Source organism: Colossoma macropomum, unplaced genomic scaffold (genome assembly GCF_904425465.1).
Source record: "Colossoma macropomum unplaced genomic scaffold, Colossoma_macropomum, whole genome shotgun sequence".
NCBI lineage: Eukaryota > Metazoa > Chordata > Actinopteri > Characiformes > Serrasalmidae > Colossoma > Colossoma macropomum.
Window position 1 is genome coordinate 10,404,599 of NW_023494791.1, and position 19,832 is coordinate 10,424,430.

At 39.7% G+C, this 19,832-nt stretch overlaps 1 protein-coding gene across 1 annotated transcript in view; it reads left to right on the forward strand.

Annotated features, from left to right (window-relative positions):
• Positions 1–19,832, forward strand: part of epas1b (endothelial PAS domain protein 1b) — a 61,229-nt gene that overhangs the window by 15,594 nt on the left and 25,803 nt on the right. The window contains exons 2-4 of the mRNA XM_036573829.1: positions 8,732–8,922; positions 15,420–15,565; positions 16,810–16,894. Coding sequence (XP_036429722.1) covers positions 8,732–8,922; positions 15,420–15,565; positions 16,810–16,894 — 422 coding nt within the window. The remainder of the gene's footprint in view (positions 1–8,731; positions 8,923–15,419; positions 15,566–16,809; positions 16,895–19,832) is intronic.

The window sequence follows — 19,832 nt, forward strand, 5'->3', positions numbered from 1 at the left end:
CACCTGTTCCCTCCACCTGCTAAACGGTGTTCAAACTCAATCACCGGGTCAAAGGTCAGCTGATGTTATCTAGATGAGCCAGGGCTGCAACAGGGCGTGCATATTTTAAGGCTCTTTCCTCTTCAGCTTAAACGGCGTGGCATCAAGAGGCCCGTATCTCATCTGTCAAACTGACATAGCTCGCATTTTGCCATGACATGCTGACATCTTTCACTCATCTGCAAAATAGCTTGAATTCTCAGAAATGGTTCAACTGAACTTAAGTCTAAAAACAGGCCAGAAAGACTGGGGCATAATGACTATGTAACTTAGGATAATACTTTTGGCACACAGCCTGGGCTGGCATCTAGTAAAGTTCAGGTTACAGTTTAACAATCGTCATAACAAAAGTATAGTATTTACAAGATTACAACATTTGTAACTTGTTACACGGCCCTGTTAAAGTTCAGCTGGCGTCGCTTCCCAGGGTTGTGTTGCTCAGTGTAATTCAAAAGACGTTTGATTGATGTGTGATGTGGCGATAGTGATTGGTGTGGAAACAGTTGCTCTCTAGAAAACAGCTCTTAGTTTCAGTCATCTTCGCTGGCATCTACTCTTGTGTTCTATCACCAAGGCACCAGATGTGTTCCACAGATAGCTCCGATATGCTTGCACTCTTCCAGCCACTGACAGTGAGGAGGCGCTCATGTGTTTTTTCTGGACGCTGAAAAAAGAAACACATTTGAATTGAGTAAATTCGATGCATCACTGTTTTCAGTATAACTGCCTGAGTGTAATTATGGCTGTGCTGCACCCTCTGCTGTGTCATCTACGCACAAAGAGTACTGTCAAAAAACGTTGATGGAATTGGCAGAGATGATGGATTAATACTTCAAAACAACCCTGTCAAAGGAGTGCACTGTGTCCCTTTTAGGGTTGTTGTATTGCTGCATGATGTTTCTTTTCATGTTATCGCTGTCGGAACAAAACAGTGTCGTTTTTTAGTTTTTATAATAATAATTTGAACATACAAGCTGCCCTTTACGTTGTGTGAGAATTTTAAAATAAATGGACCAACAGAAATGCTCCAGAGTAGCCGGGGAAAAAATCGGGTTACATTAACTTGCATTAAAAACGTCTTTTTCTTTTCCTGTAAAGTCGCCATTTCCACGGTTTGATCGGGCAGCAAGGAAACACTGAGAATCAAGGTCTGCTGATAATGTAATTCAGGATAAAGGTTGTTGGGATGAAGTGAACTTGAGCAGTGTGATAGTTGTGAGTTATTATTGGTCAAGGTGTGAACTAACTTTTGCACCTTTGTGATTCATTATTATCTCAACGAACATTTGACTCATGAGAGAAATGGAAAAAGGGATCAAACTGCTCAATTTTTTTTTTCCCTAAAAAAACATAATAAGCCCAATAATCTCTTGAGCAATACAGTTTATGTTGATCCATTAAGATAATCCGTTAGGGTGAATAACAAATACTCATATGAGTTTTGGCTGATTGTAGGCCTCACTTTCGCTCCCTCATACTCGCTCAACGGAATATCTTAAGGAATGATGTGTCAACTGAAAAAAATTTTAACTGAAATATTTCATGCTACATTTGTGTGCTTTTATTGTTATTCAGTGGCGTTTCTGTGATTTCTGTAGGTAGTGAACATACTTTGATCTTCACTTTTTAAAAAAATGGTGCAAACAAGGTTCTTTGCACGATGCCATAGAAGTACCACTATCAGTTCCTCGGTGGATGAAGAATTATTTTAGTAAACGTGCACAGAGGAAGTTTAAACAACCTCTGCATAATGTAAAGGTTCTAGGAATAACCCTTAAATTCAAATAAATCCTTTATATTATATGATGGTTCTTCTGATCTTTAAAAGGTTCTTCACAATCACAGATCTTTTTTCCAATCACGCGTTCCTTTAGGGAAGCAGCTTTTTTTAAAAGAGGAATTCCACCAGTTTTTCTGCATAAATTTCAAAATGTCTGCATAGTTAAATGACTGAGATGTAAACAAAGTCATTCAGAGTGGGTTGATATGAAATGGTTCATTGTAGAGAAACTTACAGGCTCAGATTTCTTTACAGTGGTGGTGATGGGAACCAGGGGCCGCCATGAATACAACACAAATATAGCCATTTTATTTACTATCCAAAACAAACAGAGAACCTATATGTCTCTTCTGAGTTTTTTTCTGTAATGTTGATAATAATATATTAGAAATAAATACATTTTCTTTAGGTGTTAGATAACTTTCTGTTAAGCTCTAGAGACGTCTGGTTCCTATCCCCACCGCTGTGAACAAGTTACCCCAAAGGGTTATGAATATACTGCTCGATGCCTGTGGCATGTTTTATGATAGTTTTGAGGTAAACTTTTGTATAAAATGCATTTAAAAAAAACAGAGGTATGTGCTTTTGTTCAGATTTAACAATGTTTTACCATATCAACATTACATATAAAAGCTCACGTGACATATGTAGGTTCACTGGTGGTTTTAGATAGTAAACAAAATGACTATGTTTGCGTTATGGACATCATGACCCCTGGTTCCTATCACCACCACTGTAAAGAAATCTGAGCTGGTAAGTTTCTCTGCAATGGGCTATTTCATATCAGACCATTCTGAATGACTTTGACTTCAGTCTCAATGACTGAGTACAGAATAAAATGTTTTTCATCTTGAGTGTGTGGCTTTAGAATGAATAGTAGTTCAGTTGATCTGCTGATGCTGGCTTGCTGTGGACTGCTTTAGACAAAGATGAGTGTTATAACTCACTGTTGTAGCTGTACAGCAGGTCAAATGAAAGGATGTATATATTGTGTACTATATATCACAGTACCTCAAAATTGTTGAACAATGACAATAAAATTATATTGTCGAATGTTGTGATAATATTGTATCATAAGGCCTCTAGTGATTCCCACCACTACTACATTTTACCTTCGTACTACTGGACACTTGGCTAGCCATATGACTCCTCTTTAACCTGTTGTTGCTCTGACTACTATATAAAATATATTTCTAATTGTTCTTATACAGGATAAAGAATAAAGTTTACACACCCCTGTTTCACTACAGAAACTTCGCCATTGCTGATGAATGAGTGGAATGTGATGGAGACCATTGCTGAACTTTTTCTCCTTCGTTTTTTTACTACTTGACTTTATTGTAATGTTCTACAGACACCAGAGCAACAGTAGATGTTAATAGGCTGACTAAGCTCAGATGCCATTGTTCATTCCAGGGTTTTTAATTTGTATCATCTGCAGCGCTAAAGTTTCATGGATAATGGTAGCAATGAGCATAGAAAGAAGCCATTAACTTTTATCTATCTACTTCTAGATCAGTTGTGTTCTCTTATTGTAAGCAGACTGATAGCTCTTATGGTAAGTAGACATTAGTGGTTTGGTGTTTGACTGATTTTGGTAACAAGCTTGTGATAGACGTTCAAGCTGACATTGCTGTGATATCAAAAGTGCAGTACCACAAGCTTTGTTTCAGCTTCTCCCTAGTTTGTGGATTGCTCTGTGATCTCGTTGAGGGGCTTCACAGACCCAGTAGACATCCGTGTCTGCATGAGCGGGTTCAGGGAGTGCATCAAAGGGTTGATGCCCTAAGCGTGTGCTGAACCTCTATTGTTTCATATCCTGCTGCCTCCACTGGGACTGCACTGGGACAATAGGGCAGACTGTCCCACCAGTGGCAAAAGTAGTACAAGCTTCGTTCGCTGAGCAGAAAGAGGACTTGACCTGAAGGAGTATTAAGTAGAGCCGGATGACAACAACTTTTCCACTGGTCAGAATAGGTTGCTAAGGACTTTTTCACCAATGAGAACAGATTGATAAGGATGTTTTCACCAGTCAGAACAGGCTGCTAAGGACTTTTTCACTAGTGAGAACCGATTGCTAAGGACTTCTTCACTAGGGTGAACTGGTTGCTAAGGCCTTTTTTCACTAGGGAGAACATACTGCTAAAGACCTTTTCACTACTGAAAACTGATTGCTAAGGACTTTTTCACTAGAGGGAACAAGCTACATATGACTTTCACTAGTGAGAACAGGCTGTAAGAAACATTTCCCTGGTGAGAACTGACTTTTTCACCTGGAGGCAGACTGCTAGGGACTTTTTCACTAGTGAGACATGATTGTCAAAAACTTTTTCACTAGTGAGAACAGGCTGCTAAGAACTTTTCACTAGTGAGAACAGGCTGCTAAGGACTTTTCACTAGTGAGAACAGGCTGCTAAGGGCATTTCACTAGTGAAACTGATTGCTAACTACTTTTTCAATTGGGAGAACAGGCTGCTAAGGACATTTTACCAGTTTTTCACTAGTGAAACTGATTGTTAACTACTTTTGGTAGTGAGAACAGGCTGCTAAGGACTTTTCACTGGTGAGAACAGGCGGTTGAGGGCATTTCACTAATGAAACTGATTGCTAACTACTTTTCACTAGGGAGAACAGGCTCCTAAGGACTTTTCACTAGGGAGTACAGGCTCCTAAGGACTTTTCACTAGGGAGTACAGGCTACAAGTGAGTTTTCCTCTAGGGAGAACAGGCTGCTAAGGACTTTCACTAGAGAGAACAAGCTAATAAAGACTTGTTCTCTAGGGAGAGCATCCTGCTACGTAGCTTCATGAAGCCATCCTGTATTTCACAAACTCATTTTGTTTCTTTCAGTTTCAGAATGACCCTTCATTGTTTCAGACCAGTAGACCATACTGACACTGTAAATGAGCACAGAACAAAATGCCCATTAATTATTTGTTCTCAAGTTCAAGCAATGGTGCTTCTTGTTGTTACCATCAATGCATCCACCCCCGCATGTTACCAAAGAAAATGGATTAGTCTAGACAAAGAATGAGAGGAGAAAAATGTGAAAAGAAAAAGAAGAAAACTGCATTTTTTATGGAACCCAGCGTGTTTTCCTGAAGGATTTTACAGAGGAAATCTGCTGTATCTTAAGGATGTTCAGTCCCCCGTGGGTAAACTCAGGCCTTGCCAATTAAGCTTGTGGGAGATCAAGCAGTTCCAGAGTGGCCACTCAGGCAGTCATGTTCCACATAAAACCACAGCTTATGATGGACCAGTGAAGACAGTGTTAGGTGTATTAGGCGGTAGGCTGAGGAGTGGACTTTAATCTGAGAAGACAAATCTAACATCTCATTTACTCCAATACTGGTCCTACTTAATTACTCCAGGCCTGTTGTTTGTGGTGCTGCAACCGTTTTTGCATGGTGATGCAACTTTTGGGCCTTGCGTTAGGCCTGTTCCTTCCTCTCCTGCAGGTTTTTTGGACGCGGGGCAGGAAAAGAGAATGGCGGCGACGGCTCCTTTTAGAACACAGCCTCCTTGACGTGGTTCCAACTCTGGCTGTCTCCATGGAAACCAGATCAGCACCTATTTATTTACTTGTAAATAGGACAAGAGGAAGGCGGGGATGTGGGTGGTGTTTCTGTTAATGTTGGCAAATCAGGGACTCTATTGTGGGGGGTAAATTGGATGTCAATGCTTGTGACCTGGCAGCGGACCAAAATGTTAGGCCACCACTGATAATCTGCTGCTGGTTTTGCACTATAAAAGAGATGTGAGAGCTTGAGTCCCTCTCCATGTTTTTCCTTTACTCAGTGGTTGGGATGCTGCAATTAACCCTGCATTAGCTGCTTTAAGTGAACTTCTTCGCAGGCTGTTTGATATGTAACCTGAACCATGCCGTGTTCACACACACAGGCCTGCTGCTTTGCTAAAAGTAAACATGGTCCGTTAACTCTGAGCGAAGCTAAAAGGAGTTAAGTGTTTTTGGTGGCTGTTTTTGCACTGTGAAGGGTGTAAGTGGAGGTCGGCTTGCGGTGCTTCTTGGCAACAGGTGATTGTTTTCTTTAGTAGCTGCTGTGAGTGAAAACTCTTCTTGGTTAAGCTTCTGCATGCGCGTGCCCATGCTTCTGCCTGTGTGTACACTCTATATGTGCATGTGTGTATGGGAGTAGGTGTTATAAGAGGCTGTGGCATGCCGCAGTTACAGGGCATTTAAAGATATCAGTCAGCGCTTGCCATGCTTCTTGCCCTATCAGGCGACCACAAACCACAGCTCTTGGCAGCGAAATCCCATCTTTTTAGCTTATTCCTTATCCATAATGAAATCTTTTCTCAAGTGATTATATCTGTATATCTTGTGTAGAGCAGAAAAATTATGTTGGCAAATGAAATCATCTTAAACCTAGTTAATTTATCTAATATTTCTCATTGTGAGACTGTGGTAAGAACCTATTTAACTTATTTCTATATGATTTTTACTTGTTTTATGCAATTTTATCTAGTGAAATTGTTCCGTTGGCAGAATTTTGTTTGTTTTAAGAAATAATGCCTTATACAGGCAACATTGTCTGCCAATAGAGTTAAGATATTTCACTAGATAAAATTAAGAAATGACTAAAATGAAGTAAGTAAAATGCATAGAAGTAGATTGAGTAATTGTATAATATTCTTGAAGTCTTAAATCATAAATATTAGATATATTGACTAGATTCACGTGTCAAAATATCACTTACTCCACTGTAGAAAGCTTATTTGTATTCTAAAATAGTTTCTCAACTACGTTGAGCCTTTTAATGGTTGGTAAAGCATCATCATACATTGGGCCCATTATTAACCAAAGTATATCGTTATGCCTGTGAGTGCACAACACATAAACACATTTACATACTGTAAATACAGTAACAGATAAAGTGATTTGAACCGTCCCAAATAAGGGACAGCAATGCATTCCTGGGCAATATTTTCTTGCCGCGGGGGACGGAAGCGTCCTAAATTGTGGTGAAGCTGCGCTTATTTGTGTTTATTAAATGCAGGATGTCTAAGAGATGATTCCCGTAACTGTTTGACCCAAGCCATGCTGGAAGCTTTCACGTGTCAGGATGGCCCTCTTTTGCTTTGCTTCTGGTCCAGATCGTTCTGCAAGTTGAGGTGGGTCACTTCCTGCTGAAGTGCAGAGAAAGCTACAGTTTGAAAGCTGAATTTGGAAAAATATAAAAAAAAAAAATAATAAAAAGATTGCACTGTCGTGTTCAAAGGAATGCAGTATTTGAGGCGGATTTTCATTGGCTGAGGGTTCTCTGATGGACACGTAGCTATTTGAGGTTAAAGGGCACTTTTTGGTGTACATCTCTGCTCTTGTGAGGGTGTGTTGACCACCTGCAGGACACTGGCTCTCTCTCCTCTGGCTGAGTTTTTGGGCTTGGCCTGGTTTCTACAGTATCTGAGTTGAATGTGAAATAGGAGCGATTATCCTGCCATCTGGCTATCAGATGCTCAAAGAGGCCGCTATGTTCCGAAGTCGAATAAACAAGCACTGTTTGATTAAGTGCATGCATTCAGGTGTGCGTGTGTAAGACCCTGTTTATATGAATATGAAAGAGTCTGCATTTGTTTTGTAATTGATATCAGAAGGAAAGAAATAGCATGGACAGCTCTGTCTGCGTGCTGCCTTATCTATGTGGTGTGTGTGAAGGGGAGGGATCTTGGTGTTCACCAGAAGTGTCAACCTCTGGCCACTGACCTGCTTTCAGAGCGGAAATGCAAGCAACAAAGGAAGTGGGTTCAAATTCGGGCTGACTGAAGCTTTGCCTTACCCCCTATATCGTTTCCACTGTCCTTTGCTGTCTCATACCTGACATACTCCAAAATGCTCTCACTACAGAGGGTAAAGTTATTATGGTCGTATTGATATACATTTGTTTGCATAATTGCATGATTAATGAAATATTTACAAAATGAATTGCATTCGCATCTGATTTACATTCTGTATTGACAGATTTTAGTCTGCACTTGTTATGTTTTAAAAAGAAATGAAGAAAAAATTTAAAAATGATGAAAATGTAACAGCTGCAAACACAGCGGTAACAGTCCGTTAAATTGTCCATCTCTGCTTATGACCACAAATGTAGTATCACTTAAACTCTGCAGTGCTTAATATTGCCTAATGCTGTGGTCACCAACCTTGCTTCTGGAGATTTACTACTTATTTTATGACCCTGATTGAACACATCTAATCCAAATCATCAGTCCACTTAACTACTTGGATTAGGTAAATTAGATTTGAGATGGAGCTGAATCCTGCAGGAGGGTCGATCTCCATGAACAGGGTTGGTGACCAGTGGGGTAGTGGGTAACACTGCTGCCCTCAGCATAGCAGACCAGGGTTAAATTCTCTGCCCAGGCCAAACTGTACCAATAAGAGTCCTTGGGCAAGACTCCTAATGCTAGATTCACCTCCCTCTGTAGCTCGATAAAACTGTAGGTCGCTCTGCATTAGATCGTCTACCAAATGCCGTAAAGATGTCATATAAAAGTTTAGAGTTCACATGTGCAGCACATATTCCTTACTTGTTTCTAAGAGCTACAAGTCAGAAGTAATTAAACAAAATGTAAGAAGATGGCGTTATGCCTACAGTGCTAGAATAAGGGTACCGTCCAGGTAAAATTTAGAAAAAATGCAACATTTGTTGATTTTTTAAGTGAAAATAAGTGAACACATCCTTTACAGAGAACACACTTAAATGTAACATATATTTTTATTTTTTTCTATTTATTTTCAGAGTCTAAGAATGCAAAAAATAAAATATAAAGTATAATGAGTGCCATAACTTTTGGACAGTCCACGTTTCTCCATGATAAAGTATCCTGAATTCTGAATCTTGTGCATGAGCACTAGCCTCACTTTTTTTCGCTGCCTCCTATGCGCAGGAGCACTTCAGAGCGGCGGAAGGAGAAGTCTCGAGACGCTGCCCGCTGCAGACGCAGTAAGGAGACGGAGGTGTTTTATGAACTGGCCCACCAGCTGCCTTTGCCCCACAGCGTCAGCTCTCACCTGGACAAGGCTTCCATCATGAGGCTAACCATCAGCTTCCTCCGCACACGCAAACTCCTCGCATCAAGTAAGGGCTTCACTGCAGATCACAAACAAATATGTGTGCTTGTGCAACACAACATGGACAATGTGGTATATTATGAATGCAATATGCCTATATTAAAGCACACTGTTGAACTGTGATGTGACTTGGTTAACAATCTGCCTGCTTGAATTTTTCACCCGAGTAATTTAAGTATGTCAGACCATATGAATTTTCAAAAATCCCACTGGAACATTTTAGATTGCTCAGCACAAAACAAAAAGTGATAGGCTGGAGCAGAATGACAAACTGAGTTCCTTCCAGCCACACCTCTGCAGGCGTTAGTGTTTTCGTCTCCTCACACTCACGAATTTAGCTCACAAAGGCCGAAACTGCAGTGCTATGACCTGAAAGGAGCCAAGTTTAACACCCTGGGTTAAAGGGCATATTTGTTTGTTACAGCATAGCAACAACGCAAAGGCCAAGGTAGGGACAGTGATTAACAGTACTGTTCAAAAGTCAGAGACCATCCTTCATCTATTTAATTCCCAGTTAAAATGTAACGTTGTAGCGTTGTTATTCATTTTTTATTGTCAGAAAAAAAGCAGAAAAAATATATTTAACAGAAAACTGCTAGAAGACCCAACAACTAAATGCAATATCAGTTCTTCAGTGTTTAGTGTGTCCACTCTTTATTACAGCCTTTATTACAGCTTACCTTCTTTGCAGGAGACTCGCTTTCAGTTTTTTAAAGAAACCTGCAGGGATATTTTTCCACACCTCCAAAGTTCAGTCTTAGAAGTTGGTTCCATTTTCTGCTTCTCACAATCTAAGTGATCCCAAACACATTCAGTGATGTTGAGGTGTGAGGTGTGGTGGTCAGTCACCAGCAGCTTCTTTGTTTCTTCTCGATTGTTCTTTGTTTGTCTTCTTGATTTCCTTTTTCTCAGTAATTGCTTCTCGACAGCTACATGTCATGCTACTAATTATTTAGCAACTACTGTAAAACTAATATAAAAGTTATGTAGTTATAAGAGTGAGGAACTGTAGCGTGGAAATTTCGTGTTATATGTTTAAGGAGTTTAAGGGTTTATTTTTTCCTCTTATAAATTCCTTTCTTAGATTTTTTTGTCACTGAAGCCTACCAACATTCTTGAGTTCAGCACATAAAAAGCATGAAAGAGTGCCAACTAGTGTCTTGAATTAGTGGCACAGTATCATGTGACAGATAAAGCATGCAGGCTTTTCTGGTTTAAAGGGAGAATAGTCTTATACATACAACAATACAAGCATCTGGTTCACTGATACTGACAGCAGGGCTGTTATGAGGAAATGGTTTGGGTTTTTTTTGCTGTCAGGGTGTGTTAATGTTGCAGATGCATTATAGGAGCTAGCTTTATGCAAAGCTTTGATTGTATTAGCGGTTATTAGGCCTGCTTTAGCTACTGCTGCAAGCATGTCAGGGTTTGTTAAGTTTATTGTGAATAAGGCCAAGCAGTTTAATGAATAAGACAATGCAATAAAAAACGGAGACAATGAAAACGAAGGCGTTTGAAAAGGTGTTTGCAAATGCTTGGGTTTATTTGCTTCTCCTAAAATGTGAATATATCATTGCTGTCATTTTTAGCAGTAGTGAATGCTGACTGTTAGAGCTTGGCCTTTAGTTTGGAACATAAACGTCAAAACTCTGTCAAAAAGTGTCTCTATGATAATGCTAATTTTCATTTCTGCTAGCACCCCTATGGGATTCAAGTAGTATGTTAAGCTAACAATGATTAACATGAACGCTGGGGCATTCCATGTTTCATTTGAAGCTCATAATAGACAGATAACATAGCAACTGCCGCTGTTTTACATTTCTAACGACTGATTGAAACTTGATTAAGCTCTCGCTTATACTTGTGGTCAGTGAAACATCTAGGACTTCCAGTTGGCCTGGAGGGATGTTTTTTTCTAACCAAATTAGTCCCTCCCACTGGAAATCAAAACGAGATTGGCTGATTCCACTGTCAGATCTAATTATACACAGTTATACACATTAGGCCTTCAGTTCAGCTCCTGAAGTCTACAGTGGAGAAAAAATTCCTGATTGGATAATTTCCCAGTCAGATGTTTCAAAATTGTAGCCCTTTTGTTTGCAACCAAACCTTATCAGTGAAATAAGAGTTTAAATTTAACATTCATGATGATTATATGAAATAAAATTGAATGTAAAATTTCAGACATGTATTTTTTACATTTATCAAAAAGCACTGTTATGTAGTTTTTTCTAACATTTTCAAATGGCAGATGCGCTTTGCTCTATGATAAATAGACCAATAGAGAGGTCAAAAATTACTCAGAATACAATTTTATTACATACATCAAAGCTAAGAACATTTTTTCCTTCTCCTGTAAAGTTGCCATTTCAGAGATACAGTTGTATGCAAAAGTTTTGGCACCCCCAGCCAAGTTACATATTTTATTAATTTTTGAAATGGAAAAAAAGGAAACACAACCACTGCAGCACTTTGTCTTCAAAATATAATGCTTTTTTTTTTTTTTTTTCAAAATTTAAGGCAAACTTAGTTTAGTTTTGATTAACTAAAAAATAAAAAGTACTTAGTTACAGTCCTTTTGGCAGATATCACAGCTTGCAACTGCTTTTTGTGGCCAGCCAGGAGTCTTTATATTTTTATTTTCAGGATCTTCACCCACTCAGAACACGTCTGGCATGCATATCATGGTTAAGATCTACCTACAGATTTTCAATAATGTTCAAGTCAACAAGCATACAGCTGTATTATGTGCGCCAATATGCGTGTTGGTTTGATGCAAGGCAGGCGGCCAGTGCAAGCTCTCTGGAAGTTTCTTGGACAGCGGCGGAATGGGTGTAGGATGTTCATGCGTGTGTGTGTATGTCTGTATTGTTTGGATGTCTTGATTGTAAAATTAGAATCTCCGGAAGCCAGACAAAAGAACAGCTTCAGGGCTCTTGCATTCCATCCTATGTTTAGTCAGATACTACCGTGAGGTGGGAGCAGAATTGTCCCTTAATTCTCTTAGATGCTTTCTGATGTGTTTCTTTCTTAGATAACCACAGTGTCTTGTTTTGTTTTTTGTTTTGTTTTGTTTTTTTTTTTACAAAAGGTAAAGTTGCTGTCAAGTCACCGGCTTAGTTACACTGAACCGCGAGAGCTAAAAGCAAACATACACGTATGAACAGAAATGGAAAGACATGATCTGAGGGAGATTTAGGCAGAGAAAGGCAGCTCTGTGGCTGTGAGATGGCACATCAGATAGTGTTATCAGATGCTGTGTGCTGTGCTGGAAGAAGCAGATCAGTGCGTGATTGGTGCTTTCTCAGAAGCTGGCGCTTAGAGTTTTCAGGCCAGCCAAAACACGGGCCTGCCGTGGCGCCACACGCACCCTCCCCTCCTCTCCCCATACCACCCTACCCACACTGAGGGTGCCGGGGAAACACCTCTTACATAAGAGCAAGAGGCGCACACACATTCACATGCGCTGATGTATAGAGATGACTCACAGAGGCTAATTAAAGTAATACGTCAGGTGCGTTTAGTTAGATGCTTTCTCAGGTGAGTCAGCACATGTGAAATCCCGCTTTGATTGGAGCACTGGGGGATTTACCGGGTAGGACTGAAACCTCTGAAACACTGAGGTGTGAGCGTAAAGCTTTATCTGTAGTGCTGTGTTATTATCAAGCTACCCAGGAAAGTCAGCTCTCAGGAGAACTTATTTTATATTCATATTGCGTCATTTTTGTGCAGTGAACTAGAGGAAAACTGAATGTTTTACCGGCAAGTTATTGCACTTCTTGTACAATTGAATTCAAATAATTTGCACAGTGTATTGTCACAGTGGAAAGAAGGAACCTTAAAAAATACTGCAACTGTTGTGTTTTCATATGCAAATAATTTGGATTAAAATGTCATTGACATGTTATGTCATTATACAGCAGTTTGAGATTTAGTGACTCACACACAAACTAATAACAATAACAATAGTCATATAATAATAACAGCTATTATTATTTATTATTATTATTATTATTATTAAAACCTTTGCAGTCATATATATATATATATATATATATATATATATAAAATTCATGTATTCTTCTTTTTTGTTGATTTTTATTTTTCTACATCATTTAAACATGGCAGCTGGCCTTTACATTGTATATAGATTTCGTGATGAATGGACCAGCAGAAATGCCCCAAAATTATTTGACATTAAACCTCTTATCATTAACTTGCATTAAAAGTTAAGAAGTTCTCTGGGCACTAAACACTAATATTATACAATAAGCACAGATAATATTAGTATAATGAGTAGTGATTTTTCCATGTGTCAGTGTGTTTGTTTAACCACTTTCAAACTTCCAGGAGAAATCTGGAGCTAAACATTGTTTTTCAGACTAGCTCAAAAGATATCAAATACTTTTTTTTAAAACAAACTCTTGTAACATTTTACTGTATTTGTTTATTTGCATATATTCTAATAAAAGGTCAGAATATGGTTTGTATTAGTTACTAGGCTTTTCCAAAAGAAGTTCCTATGACATACTGTATAAAACTGTGTTCTGTTTATCACTTAACTATTAAAACTATCCCTTCTAACAGTAACTATCTCAGTCGAGTGTTGTTTTAAAATTCTTTCATTTACTGCATAAGTCAACAATTCTTCACAGCAGAAGAAGAAGAAGAGTTCAGTTTCTCTTGTACAGTATCAGAACTCTTTGCACACTCTGCATTCTCACTGTTTCTGATAAAGGAGCTGCAAGAGCTGTGTTTGCTTCCTGTGTCCAGTCCCTGGGTTCAGAGGTCAAACTCTATGATTGGAAGGAAGAGACGTAATATTAGCCCTCTGCGAGCTGTTGGGATGCTTGTTTGTTTTAGCATTTTCACAAACATGAAAATCTGGCTTTGGGTTGCGTAAGACAGCTGCCATTACGGCAGTTTAAAATTCTTTCTTGAGTGTAATCCTGTTGGGCACAACTTGTTCCAGATGTTGCTGTACAAACTTAATGTCAGAGTTTGACCAAGAGGTTCATGTTGTCCCTCCATCAAGATTCAAGAATGTGCTGGGGTGGTGGATGGAACTGCAGTTTTTTTTTCTTTAGACATTCTTTCTTATTTTCATGTTCATACAGATGTATGGAAAAGGTTTTGCTGAGTTTTGTGAAAATAAGTCAACACATCCTCTACAGAGAACACACCTCTGCACATTTTAATACACAGTTAGTGTTTATTTGGTGAATTGAACATACTAGAAAAGAAATAAAATGTAAATTGTGGCTTGAGCAAAAGTTGTTGCAAGTTTTGCTCTAAAATTTGCAGAAAAGTTGCAGAAAATATTTGCAAAAAAATGCAATTAAATATTTAAGTTAACATGACATGACATACCATGACTTGTTCTCACTTAGAATTAGACTAGGGGTGTTCAAACTTTTGCATGTAGACTGTATAGACGTGTACGTCTATAACGGATATTCTCTCGAAAATCTCAAACTAAACGGAAGATTTGTTTTATTACAAAAATGTCTTAGTTCTCCTTAAGCCCTTCAAAGGTGGAATTCTCTGGGGCTGCAGTTCTCCAGGCTGGGCTCAACTCCAGCCCCAGGCCTCCGTAGGCCTTGAGAAAGCCTCTTATCTGAAGGAAGCACACTGGAGCAATCACATGCTTCCGACCCCCCAGCATGGAGCCGCTCTGTGTTCTCCTTTTGCACCTCCTCTCTGAACCCACGCCAGATCCAGCACCACATTCACTGCCTCGCTCGCTCTTCATGGCCACTGCATCACGTTCATGCTCCTTACCGAACTGTTTGGCTTTCTTTAAGGATATGGGCAGCAACAATGTTAATACATTTTATGGTCACTCTGTTTTTTTTGGGCTCGAGAGGTAGATGAGTTTATTTAAGAGTTATCAGATTAGAAAAACAATCCATTACCTTGTGTTTGTTTTTTTGTGTCATTGGGGACTTTTGCTACACAGTAGTGTATATGTGTGCATGCACACAACTTTATCAAGAAATGCATAAACACATTTGACTTCTGGTGCAACATGCTTCCTCAGGCCTTAGTGCTAAAGGCTCATTCCTGACAGACACTCAGCTGGGATTTGTAAAAGAAAGCGCTTCCCTTTTTTCGGCTGGTACATGTGCACTGAATTTTGCCCTCATTAGAGTTGTGAGGTATCATGATTTATAATGGCTATAAATGTGTTTGTCTTAGAGTCAGTATGTGTGTTTGTGAGTGTGTGTGTGTGTGTATTTCTGTGGGTGGACAGGCCCAGGGGAAGTGACAATGGGGAGGTCACTGTTTTTTGGGGAGGGTTCAGAGTAGCAGGATGAAGTTGCTCTGGTTTGTTTTGGCTGTGAGCCATGGCCTTAAGAACCAAAACAAGATGAATGAGTGTGCACATACCCACACACACACACACATACGCACACACACACACATACACATACGCACACACACATACGCCCATATACTATACTTAACACTTAACATCTTGTGTATGCGTGTTTTGCTTCTCAGGCTGCAGTGTCAGTGAAAGAGAAGCAGACAGACAGATGGACAGTCTTTACCTGAAGTCACTGGAAGGCTTCGTCTCTGTGGTAACATCAGACGGAGACATGGTCTTCCTATCAGAGAATATCAACAAATTCATGGGTCTTACACAGGTTAGCATGCACACACACACACACCTCTCACACACACTCTCACACACACACGGGTACCTTAGGTAAAAAAAATGGCTAATTAGAGCTTCACTTTTGGTCTTTCTTAATAAATATGGGTCATTAAGATGCATCAGTTGCACACTCCATCAGTTGTGTCGAAGTTTCAACCCCTTACCAAGCCACGGGCCTGCCAGCAGGCCCAAAGTCTTATTGCACTTCTATAACCCAAGAAAAGCTCCATTGGTTTACATTGAAGTCCCTGTAGTTAATGAATAATAAGCCTTACTGTGTAACAAGCCTGGGATTTTAAGGTATTAAACCAGTTATGCAATAAGACAAGCACAATTTTTTTACTCTAACACAGCATCACCCTCCTCAACTGTTTCTGCAGATTATGGGAATTTAGCTGAGCTGTGCTTGTTCCTAGCATAGAGTGTAGCCTGAATATAGCGAGTTAGGTGAGTAGTAGTAAAAGTAGTAGTAAATTGTAGTAAAGTAGTAATTGTAGTAAGTAGTAGTAAAATTTTCAGTACTGTGGGAAAAAAGATGTCACCGTCTTTAACCGTTAGCCTGAGACGCCTACTCCTAGGTCTGTAAAAGGCAGAAATGTGGTTCATTAGCCTTTACCCACCATGGTATTCTGCCAGCTGTTGTACTAACTAGCTAGGCAGTTAAATACAAGATCAGCAGTTGTGTGTTGCATTTGCTTCCTTCTCTCTGGTTATGGTAACTACAGTGAAGAAGGCTAAATAGCTAGTTATTGGTTGTTGACCTCACTCTGGGACATATTTCTTACTAGCTTGTCTTCACAACCTGCAACCAGGCCCATCTAAAAGAATTCAGGCTACACACAGGCGTATTCTACCCAAACAAACAGCTTCGCTCTAGAACTCTCCTGTTGAGCTAGCACTTTAGTGACTGTACATGTCATTTATACAGACTCTCTGGAGCTGCTCTTTGACACACACACACACACACACACACACACACATTGGCGTTGTTAGCCACTATGGAAGCTCGTCTCGTTTCTGCATGAGTGCAGAAGAGCAGATCCACTGGTTTCTACAGTGTTAGTTTAACAGTATGACAGGGTCTCATGCTCTCCAGTATGTACTTATAGAAGCTCAGTATCTGACAGCTACATTATGATTAGAGATTTTCGTAGCTTGGAGGGTGATTAGACTGTTAGACTTGTCATGATGAACTACATTGTATGATTCTGTTGTTCATTGATTTCCCTTTAGGTTGAACTGACTGGACACAGTATCTTTGACTTCACTCATCCCTGCGACCATGACGAAATCCGAGAGAACCTCACCCTCAAAACCGGTATGTCCCAGTTTATACATAACAGCATGCCATGAGTTTGTGATGATCTACCTGTGCTATAAGCTTCCATTAATTATTAGCCACATTAACATTGTAAGATGATGCTCTAATATGCAAGATATGGAGCATGGAGTTGTAGAGATGGCATGTTTTGATGCAAACACAACAACACAGGGACTTGAATATGAAGCGTAATAAAAACAAAGGAGATTAATATGTGACTAATACAAGCTACATTAAGTAAACCTGTAATCAAACCTGATAATTATCAACCACACAGAAAGAGCCTGGTCATCAGGCATATCAGACGGTCTTGAAGCATGCTCAAGATCTGAGAAAACAACACTGACCATGCACGAGTGTTTTTAAAAGGATGCGTTTTGCTCAAAGTTTTAAAAACTTTTCATTCTTAAGAGTGTGTTCCCAAAACTCTGTCCTCAGGGCTGAACACCCCTAGTCATTCAGAGAAAAAATACCTACATACACATGGCCATACTCTCTTGAGATGGTTAGGAGGCAAGGTGCCCTCTCCTCTAGATAGGATGCACCCACCATTCTGCCTATTTGTGGCTGCTCGACCACATAAAGTCCTATAGATAGTATTCTTGGTATGACAATTGAGGAATTCTAAAAAGGATGCTAGCAGACTTTGCACGTTTGAAGAATTCTGTGCTGTTCCATATCAAGAGAGGGTTCTACTACAACGGGAGCAAAGTATGCCTAATGGAAAACTGGCAAAGCAGAATAAAAAAATAGAAAACAAGCATGTTTTTCATTAATCACATTGACAAAAGCAGGCATGAATCAAGCAGTGCAGGCTGACTTGTTTGCCAGAGAGCTCCTTGAATGTCATTTGAGTTGCATAGTGCAGGGACGTTAGAGAGCTCCAAGATCATAGTCACTTCATGCAGCAGGAGTACATCTAATCTGCCAGACACGGAAAAATGGAAAACTGGACTCAAGCTAATGGTGAAGATGCAGCATCATCACACTGACAAAGACCATGCCTAAGACATGGAAGGACTGAGGCTGATACTGAGTAGTATCAAATTAATGATAGAGGAAGGAAAAACAATCATTCTGGGACACAGTGGCACCTAAATAACTCAGAAGTCTCCGGTATCTGTGGGTTTCCCCATATTAGCCAAAGTTAGTGGAGTTATTTGGAATCTTTCAGTGCTTTTGCATGTCCATTGCAACTGACAAGCAATCTGTCCAGTGTCATTAAGAGCAAAGAGTCAAAACAGTTTCTAGCCACAGGACCACTGTTGGCTGGACGTGTTTATTTTCGTGAACTATAACAGTGACGTGTGCGCATCGCACGCTACCATAGATCTACCATGCTGAGAACGGTCCACCACACAAATAATGTCCTGTGGTGGTCCTTTTCCATGGATGGACAGGGTAGAAAGTGCACCTATATACGTGTATACAAAATTTTGAGCACCCACAGTCAAATTATGTGTCTTGTGAAAATAAGTCACTCTTTACAGGAAACTTAGAAATGGCATTTCTCTGCAGCTTTTAGTGCACAATTTCTGAAAGGTACACTATGTAAGTTTTGTGGCTACCGAAGAACATTTTATAACATCCTTCCCTGAGTGGATGAATCTGATTAAAGGGTATTACAGAACTGGGTGAAGGACGTGGTGAAGGAAGTGAACTTGGTGAAGGACGTGTCTTCTGAGAATACAACTAAATTATCTACCGCTGATATCTTCATTAGTATAATGTTGATTTTGCATTTGAGCTGGACCTTCTTTTTGAGCCTGTGTGTGTGACATTAATATATCGCTGTTGTCAGAACAAAACCTTGTATCTCCAAAATGATAACTTTACAGGAGAAGGAAAAAAAACATACTCTATTTTTAATGTAAGTCAATGGAACCAGACTTTTTTCCAAATAATTTTGGGTCATTTCTGTTGGTCATTTCATTGTGAAATTCACACACAGTATAAAGGAGAATAGGTATGTATTTTCAAATTATATATGTCAAAAACTGAAAAACAACAAAAATGGAGATGCAAGGTTTTGTTCCGACAGCGGCGATATAAAGACGTATGACGTGGTCTGAAAAAATCCTGCAAAGTCTGATTTGACGCTTCTGACTTTTAAATTGCTATTTCCGGTGTTTATGGGTGACTCAGCAGTGCATGCACACCATATATTTCAGTAAAGCGACTTCTTTCAATTATAACAGATAAAACTTACACAGTGCAGCTTTAACATATTGGAAAAAACATAAAATATTAAGTGTGGAACAACTTTTGCACAGGCCATATATTGTTGTATTGTTTTCCAATATGTTAAATTGAGCAAGTAATTGTGTATTAAAATATGCAGAAATGTGTTCTCTGTAGAGGATCTGTACTCATTTCACTTAGAAAAGCAAAAACATATGGATGCCACTGTATATTATGGGTATAGCTGGCCAATTGTACAATCTCTGCCTAACAAACTGGCACCTCACAATGAATATTTGTTTAAATTAACTGTGATTTAGAAATGGATCAAAGGAGCTTTGGTAGGTTGGTGCAGGAGGTTCTATCCCTGCATGTCTGATGAGCTAAAGCAGTGAAAATATATAGCTTCAAAGGAGTTGATCAGTTATGTCAAAAGAAAACAGCCTGGCTGTTTGAAATAATAGGCCACCCTGTCTGTTTGACCCCGCTCTTTCATCCCTTTGCCCCCCATTTTTGACCTCTGCTGCCCCTCTCTGCTTCCTCCTGCCCCTCTCTCCGAGCCTCCCGTGTTCTGTCTCCTGTGTTTTAGTATGGTCGGGTCTCTCTGTTGCTATTTGGGGTGCTTCGCCGGGCCGGCCACAGTGCGACCCTGCAGCGCTAAGCCGGCTGCCCTTCTTCCTTAAGCTGTTGATAGATTGGAGCCGGCTAGCTGGTCATGCTGGCATCGGCGATGTGTATGCCCTCATGCAGGCCT